This window comes from Camelina sativa, chromosome 15, assembly GCF_030686135.1.
Source record: "Camelina sativa cultivar CO46 ecotype springtype chromosome 15, ASM3068613v1".
Lineage (NCBI taxonomy): Eukaryota > Viridiplantae > Streptophyta > Magnoliopsida > Brassicales > Brassicaceae > Camelina > Camelina sativa.
In genome coordinates this window covers 18,673,121-18,684,759 of record NC_141894.1, presented here as the reverse complement: position 1 = coordinate 18,684,759, position 11,639 = coordinate 18,673,121, and the positions used below count along the sequence as shown (strand labels likewise).

General features: G+C 38.8%; 2 protein-coding genes across 6 annotated transcripts; both read left to right on the top strand.

Moving 5' to 3' along the window:
* Positions 1–3,090: 3,090 nt before the first annotated feature.
* Positions 3,091–10,770, top strand: LOC104747238 (uncharacterized). Of its 5 annotated transcripts, none has more exons than XM_087486726.1 (6): positions 3,091–4,516; positions 5,745–9,158; positions 9,372–9,501; positions 9,592–9,885; positions 9,964–10,186; positions 10,270–10,770. In XM_087486726.1, the coding sequence occupies exons 4-6, from the start codon at positions 9,821–9,823 to the stop codon at positions 10,600–10,602; spliced, it is 621 nt and encodes a 206-aa protein (XP_087342852.1). In that variant the 5' UTR covers positions 3,091–4,516; positions 5,745–9,158; positions 9,372–9,501; positions 9,592–9,820; the 3' UTR covers positions 10,603–10,770. The 5 variants fall into 4 exon arrangements, 3 of the variants coding, with proteins under 3 accessions (XP_087342854.1, XP_087342852.1, XP_087342853.1); XM_087486728.1 differs by having other exon boundaries at positions 5,745–5,827; XM_087486727.1 differs by having other exon boundaries at positions 3,106–4,516; positions 5,745–8,079.
* Positions 3,266–4,209, top strand: LOC109129130 (F-box protein At2g14290-like). The gene is made up of 2 exons (XM_087487214.1): positions 3,266–3,554; positions 3,833–4,209. Exons 1-2 carry the CDS (start codon positions 3,266–3,268, stop codon positions 4,207–4,209), a joined length of 666 nt encoding a protein of 221 aa, XP_087343340.1.
* Positions 10,771–11,639: the final 869 nt, after the last annotated feature.

Below are 11,639 nucleotides of genomic sequence, written 5' to 3'. Positions count from 1 at the left end.
TGGAATCATTTTTGTGGATTGTTTATGGTAAGAATCTAGAGGCAGATCAAAAGATGCAGTCAAGGCTGGTTTATGATGTTAAGAAGGATACGGAATTTGGTCTTAGTTCGATAGCTTTGAATCTCCATATCTGTTGTTGCATTGGAGAAATGATTAGGTGGTCAAATTGTCTTTGTGGTGTGGTGGTTAAACGGAAACATTGGTTAGTAAATTATTTGCTTAATCTTAAGAATATAGAATTGGATAGGCAAAGAGAGGCTGTTTTTGATGCAGAAAATAAGAAGCTAAGAAACATTGAAGCTGATTCTGAGATGACAAGGTCCCTGGATCTCAGTTATGGAATTGCTTTGTTAGAGATCAAGCCTCAGTCCTTGTTTGCATCTAATGAGATATACTTGCCGTGGAACCTTCATGAGGGAAGAAAGAACAACAATGAATGTCACTTTGATGATTTAACATTTTTCAGGAATCTTTATGAAGCCATGATTGCAGAAAATATATGGCTGTATTTGAAGATTGAATTGATGATCATCTGTGGATCACTTACACGACCACCAGAATCAAACGGTATATTCAGAGGCTTATATGTTCTTCAAAATAAGACTGAGAGTGTACAAGTAGTTTCAGAACTTACAACGTTGGTTTTGGTGAGTTTTCAGTCTAGCAAAAAGAATAGGTTAGTTGGATTATTTTCTGAGACTGTAAGGGTTGTTCCACTGGCGTTTCTTTTAGAAGGTGGTGTTGAAGAGGGTTCCTTGGTTTGCTCAGGAAAGAGATGGTCCTTCATTTTGGTTTCTATTTTCTGGGCTATTGGTCAAGTGGTGATTTTTGGGAGAGAATCCTTTCTAGCACTTAAGAACAAGAGGGAAATTGAGAACAGGATTGTTGACATGACAAAGGTGAAACAAAATTCTGAAGCCAGTCAAGACTGCTCTCTTTTGTTGCTCTTAAAAAGAGTTAAAGCCATTTTTGAATCTATGGTGTATGTCATTCGCAATGGCCAATTTAGCAATAGTCTCCTCAAATGTGTTTCTTCAACAGCTCAAAGGATACTCAAAGATCTGTATATGCTTTGCGTTGAATTGGTTAGCTCCCGCTGTCACAACGAAGGAAAGATTGGTGAACTAGAAGCATTAGTTGTGACCATGTGTAAACAGAGGTACGTCTATGGTTCTCTTCTAAGACCGCCTGATACTCATTATGAAGCTGGATTTTACAATGATTTTGCGCAGTTCAGTAATGATCTTCAAAGTCAGAAGATGCAGGCCAGATATGATAACCATACCAAACAGATGGATATGAAAGAAGCTTTAATGCAGGCCATGTATGTTGCTAATTCTCTTGCTGGATTTTGTGCTTATGAAGTGTTTCATTTTCAAAGGCCACCCGAGCTGAATAATCTTCATGGAAGTCTGGATTTCATCGCTAAGGTTCTTGTTCAATGGAAGACCATCCTCCTGATCAGTTTAGGCTGCTTCCAATGAAGACAGGAAGTCAATCTCTCATCCTTGAGGATAAGGATGTTGTCGACGAGGGAGTATTGTTATAGGATAAATCGGTTAAGAACCTGGTTTAGACTATCTAATTTCTGGTTTAGTTAATTATGATCTCTGGTTTACTTATTTCATCTTTCTCGTTTCTATATGTACGGCATTAGCCGCAATTGGCAAACTTAATCAATGAAAAACAACAATCTTCTTAATCTCTATTATCTCTATATCATCATCATCATCTTCCACCATTGAATCTCTGCTCTTCGGGTCGATCCTTCTCCCTTAGTGATCATCCCTAGGCTTTGATTTACCCCTATCTTGTTCTCACGGTGAGAACTGATTTGGGATATACTTTTACTGTTTCATAGTTGCTCACAAAGAATTACACAGATTCAAGTAACTTTAGCTGCAAATCACACTTGTTCCACCCTATCATAGTGTAGGACTTTGAATTAGGACAATGTTTGTAATTTAGAAGACAGGGTAAAAGGTGGTGTTATAATATCCTCAAGCCCTTTTAGGTAGCTTTTGTAGGACAAACCGACAAAGTATGTAATTACTGTTTGAATACTAACATCAAAAGCCATCTAAAAACATGCAATTAATTTCAATTTCTCATTGCTGCAACTAGTGATAAAAAATTTACTGTTGGTTGTAGTATTGAAATTATTCAAACAATAAATTTCATGTTTTTTTTTAAGAATATTTTTATATATCCAGTTGAAAGTTAATTGAATTATTGTTAGAATACTACTTACTAGTGCTTTAGTAATTTTTATTGCGGAATTGATATCAGTTTGCATAATCCGTTTATCGTGTATACTATCATATTTTGTCGCATGCTAATAAAACAGTTGGTATATTTTATTTGATTTTGCTGAAGTAAAATTTCCGTAAAACGGATTGGTATAACTTTTTATTTTATTTACGAAGGTAAATATTTCATTGAAATTGGAAACGGTATAAGTTCACAATCAAAGATTATAGACGTATATACAACGTTTCTATGGCAAAAAAAAAAAAAAAAAAAAAAAATTAAAACATAGAAACACAATTAAGAAGCAAGTTTACCGTCTATTCTTTCAACATAAGCACCAAAGCTAATAGAGTTAAACAAAATGATTACGATTTACAATTTTGCTATAGAATAATTTTAAAACTTTAACGTATATGAAAGAGAAGCACGAGATCAAATGATGGCTTACACTTTACACGAGTTTAAAATTTGTATATCGATATTAGAAACTATTGAAACTTTACTGTGATAGATGAATGCTTGTTTAAAAAAAAACTATTGAAATTTTATGCTGTTTTCGAAATATTACTGCGTCGTTTATGTCTAAAGGAAATATCTATGTGACTTTTTTAATCATACAAAAATCCAGAGTACCAATTCAACAACATACGTTTTTAGTAGGAGGGTTTTTTTTTTCTTCTTATTAACGGATATTTACTTGAGGGGCATTTTTTATATTAATAATTTAGTTGAGAGGTTTTGTCATTAAAATTAAATTTATGGAGTTTTTCATAAATATTTAGTATGCGGTTTATAATGAATATCTCAATATTTAAGGGGTTTAAAATCTTCTATGTCACTAAAGGTCTAAGGACCACATCATTAAGGTATAACTCGTCTGATTTCCCAAAAGCTACGTTCTGGTGGATCCAGGCTGTCAGAAAACTCATGAGTCTTGTCTGAAGAAGAGCATCAACAAGAGTTTTAGAGAGAGCTCTTCCTGAAAAACCTGGGACCAGTCTCTCTTATCAACACCATGGAGACTCGTAACCCTAGTAACTGGTCGAATCTCCCCCTCGATATCATCATATCTCTGTTTGAACGTTTGAGCTTTGTGGATTTCCATCGAGCTAAGATGGTTTGTTCCTACTGGTATTCTGTTTCGAAACAAACAGTTCCCCGGAAAAGCGGATCTCCATGGCTAATGCTTTTTCCTGAAGACGGTACTGATTGCGTGCTGTACAACCCATACGAAAAAGTTATGGTTTACAGGAGAGCAGCTGGGAGAAAATGTACTTCAGGGAGTCGATTCCTGGCAAGCTGCGGTAAATGGTTCCTGATGCTAGATTCTCGATCCAGATTATATATTATAGATGTGTTTAGTACTGGGAATAGGATTGATCTTCCTCCATTAGAGTCGCTCCTATCAAACGACTCTGCTCTGAGCGTATGGAAGATAGAGATAGGGAGTTTGAATGGGAATTAACTAGTGGCTCTGTTTACTCATTATACGCTGATGAGATTAGGGGACGTCTGTGGGTAGACGAGAAGACGCAAGAGTTGGCTTTAGTGTGGTTCTTTGACGCCCCTGTTTGTTTTTTAGGGTTTTACAAGAAAGGGAATGCTCATTACGATCTCATTCGGATTACATATGGTATCCCCAGGATGTTAACTGGCCTAGTACGTCTGGTTCTTCGGGGTTACCGTCTATACATTTTAACGACGCGTAGTTTCATTCGAGTCATAGATTTTTCTAGGCAGCAAGGTTTCGAAGAACTCACGAGGAGTGACACTTACCCATCCCCAACGTTTGCTCCTCTTGGATATGATTGTTATTTTAGCATCGCTGTTACTACAGCAGGAGAGGTTTTGTTGGTCACAACGAGCACAACCTCTGAAAGTAGCGAACGGGCCTTCCGCATCTACAAGATGGATCCTAATGCTGACCAGACGACCACATGCCTGATCTTCTTGACGTAGATTCTCTTGGTGATGAGGCCCTGCTTCTCGACTTGGGTATCACTGTGCCTGCTAACAATACCCTTGGTATCAAACAAAACTCCATCTATTTCACTCATTATAACCTTATCCGGTCCAAGATCAACTGGAAGAAAGTCGCCCATGTCCTTCCCCCTAATGAGGTGGACATCTGTGTCTTCAATCTTTCAACCAAGACCCTCGAGCCCTTCCCTGCTCCCTCCAGCATGAGTCTCAAGGATGCTCGATGGATTTTCTCTATCTGGAAGAACGTTTAAAAAGAGGAATGCGTTCTCCTTCTCATCATAAAGTAAGTTAAGAACATGCTTTTCTTAACCACTTTATAAGTAGAATTTTCAGGCCCAGCTTTTGGTTATCTTGCCAATTAATACATATATACACAAGAACTACAAAACAAGCTGTAGCAAAAGAAAACCATATCCATCATTTTAAATGCGCACACAATTGAAACATTTAATAAGTGTGTTTTGAACAAGCGTGAAAGTAGAGAAGTTTACAAGCTATGAACAGAATTACAATTTTTTTCTGAGATTACTTCATTTGAGTTGTCCATCATTGATGATATTCCATTTCATAAAGTCTGAGATAATGCCCTATGGATATCTCCTTACCAATATAACTATATCTAAAGCCCAATTAATATAGTGGAACCTCCTATAGAAGCATAAAGAATACAAAACAGATATATGCATGGTTACATCACCTTTGGGTTGCCATTCTGCATATTATTGGATAGTCATTGAACCAAGAATTGATTATGAGAGAGGCACTTCCTTTGTATAAGTAGTCAGTCGACCAACAAAGGAAGACTGAGAAAATAATGACCTTAAACAGTATCTGAGAAAGTTGACAGCAGATGAAATTGTAAATCAGCATATATATATGAGCACCTGGATGGATTGGCAGGAAATACGGAATAAGCCATATCTCAGGAGGAAATGGGTTACTTCCAGACCATTTAAAAACTCCAAGTACCTTTCTTTACAGACACAGAATTAGCAGATCCAAGTAAAAAGATGAGCCAAGTTATGGAGAGTGCAATCTGTAATCAGAGTTCATTTTCGTCAAGTTTTCAGCAAAATTTGCAAAAGAAAGCTTAGTGAACGAAACTAAATAACTAACCAGTCCTGGGAGAAGAAACATAGGCCACAATAATCTCTTGGCCAGTGGCCGTCGTGCACCTGTGTTGTTAGATAGAAATCTAGACCCCTCTTTAACATGTCTTCCACCATCTTCTCTGTAACATTATCACTATATTCGATTTGATGCCGCAACCCTTAACGGCAGATAATTGAAATAGTGTTTAATTGAAATTTATAAATTTTCTTATTGATTTAGTAGTTCATTTGTTTTGTATCGGTTATGTACTTGCCTATGTCTATTTTTTTCATGATAATATATTATACTTTTGGATCAATCATGTTTTTGGTTTTGTTAGGCATCTAGGTAATTGATTTAAGACTTCTACGGATAGTCAACTATGTAATGAGTATTTGACTTGCTGCTTACTCTTTCAGGTAAATGGCGCAAATACCTGTTGTTTTCGGAGTATGGATGACGAGAAATGGGTCTTGACATTTTGATATGGATGGACGCAAAGGTGGGAGAATGTTTTTTTTGTGACACGGTTGTACATACGCTGAGCTTCTTGAAATGGCTGTAGAAGATTATCTGATTGACAAAGAAACAGAGATGGTTCAGTTATCGTATCCCTTAACAGAGATGATGCTTCAGCAATTGCCCCAAGATAACCCTCCTGTCTATGTCACAAATGATAGATCAGTTTAGAACTTGATAGATTTTAGTAGTAGGAATGTTGTTCGTCTTTGCGTCTCTACGCGATGCATGGATGGACAGCCGGTTAAAGAATGTGTTAATGATATAAACAACTCTCGTTCTTTAGACGATGGGGAGCCAACGGATGAATTTGGTGACAATGTAGATCCAGGTGCGGATGAATGTGTAGAAGAATGTCAAGAAGCTCTCCATGATACTACATATGAGAAGCCGAAAGATGTTGATGACATGGATTTCGATTACAGTGAGGACGGAAAATTTGAAGATGAAGATGACGATGAAGATGGAGATCACTTGGATGTAGATGCTGAAGAAGGGAAACCGTTTGTTGGTGGTATTCATGGACAGTTAAATAATCCTTGGATAGACCAACTGAAAGTAGGTCAATGCTTTCCATGCAAACATGATGTCATAATAGAGGTGCGTTTGACCGCTATTATGTTAAAATTCTCTTTCAAAATTAAGAAGTCCACAAAGTCTCGGTTGGTGGCAATATGCTCTGTGCCAGGATGCACGTGGAGGGTCGTGGCCACTATGAAGAATGATCCAACCACTTTTTGGGTCACCAAATATCTGAACGTGCATACATGTTCTATTGTGAACCGCGTAGCTCACCGTAGGCGTTGCACCTCCAAATATATTGGGATGCTTTTTGTAGACCGGGTAGGAATAGTAGATAGTGTTGTCCCACAACATATCAAATATTCAATGAGGACAATGTTCGGCATGACATTGGATTACACAAATTCGTACAGGGCTTTACAATATGCGTCGGAATATGTGAGAGGAAACGCCGAATCTGGATATGCGAAGTTGCCTTATTGTCTTAGAAAAATAGAGCAGTCAAACCCGGGAAGTGTTGTTGACCTTGTTGTTGATGACGAGCATAGGTTTAAGTACCTTTTCCTATCTTTTGATGTTTCAATCCATGGTTTCAATTACGTGAGGCGAGTTATTGTGGTTGATGGGACCCATCTCACCGGAAAGTATGAAGGTGTATTGCTAGTCGCTTGCGCACATGATGGTAACTTTCAGATATTTCCGTTGGCTTTTGGAATTGTCGACTCGGAGTGTGATGGTTCATGGGATTGGTTTTTCACCAAATTAAGTGAGTGTATCTTGGATGAATATCCACTGGTAGTAGTTTCAGACAGGTGCAGTTCAATAGCTAAAGCATGTCGCAATGTTATGCCATGAGCAACAAGAGGGATATGTTACTACCATCTCCAACAAAACATAATTTCTAATTTCCATGGGAAGCAACTGATGTACTTGGCCAAAGGGGCAGCATATGCGCATACGCATGATGATTACAACCGCTACATGGCTTTCCTTACTAACGTAAATCCGGCCCTTGCAGCGTACTTGAATGAGGCATATCCAGCTTTATGGTCTCGGGTTTACTGTCCAGGAGATAGATACAACATCAAGACTAGCAACATTGCGGAATCTATCAACTCCATGCTAAAGAAAGCCAAAGGTTATCCCATCACATATCTCATTGAGTTTATTACGAAAAAGTTAGGTAGGTGGTATTGGAAAAGACGAGAGGATGCACTTAGTCTGATAACCACTTTTAGCCGGGGTGTTGAGTTCTTATTGGCCATAAGGGAGCATTACGCAGATATGATGACGGTAGAACGCATTGATGGTTGGCGTTTCTACGTTAGGGGTGGGCAACATGACTGTTTGGTTGACTTGGAAGCAAAATCTTGTTCATGCAGGGTTTTTAATGTTGAGAAAATACCATGTTCACATGCGATTAAGGCTGCCAAGTCAAGCGGATGGCATATGTCTGTCGTAGTCGAAGCTTACTATAAAAAAGATTATGTCTATGCGTCGGCTAACATCATGTCCAATGTCGAGCACAATCCAATTGGGCCAGATATCCGATGTATACCTCCCATACCAAAGCGGAAGCATGGGAGGCAAAAGAAGTCTCGTTGGCTAACATGGCTAGAACTGTCACGTAAAAATGGGAGAAAGCCGAAGAAGTCTCATAAGCAATATGCTTGTTCAAAATGCAGACAGCCTGGACATACTCGACCTCATTGTGTAAGTAACAATCCCACTTGATACATTTTTTACGTTTTGTATATGTTCGTCAGTTACACTACACTACAAGAAAACATGGAATTGCCGACTGCAATTTGCGACTTAAAACACAGTCGCTAAATTTAGCGACTGAATTGCGATTGTTTTGCTACTCAATAGCTACACAAATAAAACAGTTGCCAAATAGACGTTAATTCGATACTAATTTATAATGTCGCATTTTAGTCGCCAATTTGCGACTAATTTGGCGACCGGTTTTTCAGTCGCCAATAGTTGCGACTAAGCAGCTACTATTTAGCGACCGATTTATTTAATTTGGGCCTTAAACCAAATTTTGTCCGTAAGAAAACGGCCCAAAGCCAAATCAATCTCATCTTCATTCTGAGAAAACCATAATCCCTCATTTCTCTTCTTCCCCGGGAAAACCCTTGATCTCAATTGCTCTCAATCGAGAATCCTAAATCTTCATCCCTTTCTTGTTTCTCTTTTGTTGTTGATGGCCGGAGTAAAGAAAAGAGGAGGAGGAAGAAGAAAATCCTCAAATCCAACCGCTGGAACCTCACAACCGGCGAATCGAAGACCAGACACTGATTCTCAGGGAATCCCTGTCCCAATCCTCCAGCCTCCAGCGAGACCGATGCCTAATTACGGAGACTATCCACCTCCGACAAACCTGTTCGAGAACTCGAGGAGCTTTCTAGGATCATCACCTTCCGGCGAAGCTCCAATCAGGCGTCCTTTTCCTCAACCTCTCGCCTCTGCGACGGATCCACCAGAATTCTCGAGTCCACTTCGACAGTCTCCTCAACCTTCAGTCACTAATCATCCTTGACAGTCTCCTCAGGTCTCGACTCTACCTCGACAGACTCTGCTACCTCGACAGTCTCCTCACGTCTCAAATCATCGTCCACCGTCTTCTCAACCTCGAGCTGGCTCTGGATCGCACCACAGTTCTCAAGCGCAGAACTCGCATCAGGAAGAAGAAGACCAAGCTGATTCTGAGGATGAAGGTTTAAGGGACTCACATCTCCCAGCTGATGTACTCGCTTCTTTACATGCCATGCTCGTCCAGCCAGGCCGTGAGTTGTACACCACTTTCCTCTCTCCCACCTACTTGTTAAGGATTGTTTGTGTAGATTAGATTGATTAGAGTGATCAGAATGATTAGAATTGAAAGGATTGTTTTATTGTTTTAGTAGGTTTGTTTCATTGGATTAGAAGGTTTGTTGTTGATTAGATTAGTAGGTTTGTTGTTGATTATAATTTAACTTTCGATTTGTTTGTGTTTTAAGCTTTGATAAGGACAACGGTAAGATTACCCGAAAGATTACAAAAGTGTTTACAAACAAGTTTTATGGGCCATATTACAGTTGGGGTTGTGTTCCTACTGCAAGAAGAGAAAACTACTTCTTGGAATTCGCGGTAAACTTCTACTCCTTTCAATTTGATTTATGTATTTATAGTTTTTTTCTTTGGTTTTTTTTTATCACTAACACTAGTCTTCTTTTGTAGAAAACACACACCTGGGATCCCTCACTAACCGTTGTCGTTCAAGAAAAGTTCTATACCATTTGTCAAAACCGTATGAAAGACATGGTTTCCAAGGCAGCAGCTCAGCGAGATCAAGCAAAACCGAGTTGGATTGAGAAAACTCTTTGGAAAGAAATGTGTGACTATTGGAACACAGAAGAAGCCATGGCAAAGAGTGCAACCACTTCAGCAGCTCGAATGTCTGACCGTAATGGTCTTGGCCCTCACAAGCATGTATCATGGTCGAAGTCTTACTTACAAATCGAACAAGAGATGGTGAGTTATCCTTTTCATTGTTTAATAAGTTACATCATATGGTTCATTATCTAACCTTTTCATTGTCTAACTTTTCAGGAAGTGGAATTGGGAAGACCGCCAACTATTCCTGAAGTTTTCATCAGGACTCATACCAAAAAAGATGGGACTTTTGGGGATAAGAAGGCGCAAGCAATTCATGAGGCATATAAGAAAAAAAAGGGAAGCTAAGTTGGCTGCTCTGGACAATGACGACCAAGCTGATGGTACATCACGTCGATCGGAGCTATCTCACGAGGAGGATGATGAGCTCTTTCTTCAGGTAATATTGCTTCTTTCTAATATGCTATTAAGTTTTTCATTGGTAAGTAATAATGTTAACTTTTTCTCTGTTTTGTTATGCAGTCTACTTTCATAAGCGATAGAGGAACATATTTTGGGGTTGGAAGCCTAGGGAGTTTCATCAACGGCAAGCGGAAGTTCCCTGGAAGCTCTTCTAATTTCACAAGCCTGCAAAAACATCTTGAAGAAGCTAACCGCAAAATAGAGCAACAAGCAGCTCTACAAGCAGAGCGTGACGCAGAGGCTTCACAGGTTGCAGCTGAGGCTTTACGGGTTGCATCTGAGCAACAAGCAGAGATCTCACGCTTGGTGAGCTTCCTCAAGACTAACCCAAACTATGTCGCCTTCCTCGAGTCTCAAACCAACGACCCAAACCTTTTTGATGTTCAAAATTAGGTTCCTTCACTATCCCTCCTTCCTTTATGATTATGAAAACTTTTGTAATATTTGTGACTTGTACTCTTGTTATGTTTGGATGTTTTCTACAACTACGATGTTGGATGTAAAATTAAACTTATGTGTTTGTTTAATTTCATGTTTGTTATGTTTTAGTTATAGTTTTCATAATCAGTTTTGGTATTACAAAATCAAATAATTTGTTTTTACCATAATTTTTTTAAAAAACATGATAATTAAACAGTCGTAAAACAGTCACCGAAACATACACAAAACAGTAACTAAAACAGTCGCAAATGAGTAACCAGATCAGTCGCTAAAGCGTTGCAAATTCAGTCGCAACTTTAGCGACTGTTTGGCGAGGGAAGAACGACCATAATTATCAGTCGCCAATTAGTAGCTCCGTGTCAACTGTTTGGCGACTGATTATTTTAGCGATGCACTGTTTAGCGACTACGTATGTCAGTCGCCAATCAGTCGTAACTAAGTAGTTTACGACTGTTTAGTGACTGTTTTTGTAGTAGGCAAATCCATGTTTTCTTGTAGTGACTAACAATTATTTGTTTAGGTTGCTGAAGATGGCGAGTAGAAGTTAACTTCATCGTGAAGTCATCTGGAATTTCCGTAGCAATAATTTGTCTCTGTAATAAAATATTAGAGATTATCCCACGTGTTCAAGTCGACATTATTAAAGAGTAATACTTAACTATCATTTACTCGTAAGACCATTTTATGATACTCCTCTTCTTAACCAAGCACCAACAGCTAGAGGATGATGAGTCAAATTTCGGGGTCAGTTTCCGATACAAATTCGCAAATACAAATTACTGTTCCAATCTGCAACTACTGCGGTAGATCGACGATAATTGTGAGATCATGGACAGATGAAAATCCGGGAAGAAATTTCTTTAGATGCACTGTTCATGGGTTTTCCCATTGGTCAGACGCAGAACCGTCACATGGTTGGCAGAGGCGGAGCTTATTGGATGCGAGGGATGAGATCTGTCGGTTCAGAGAAGAAACCAAGGTACTTAAAG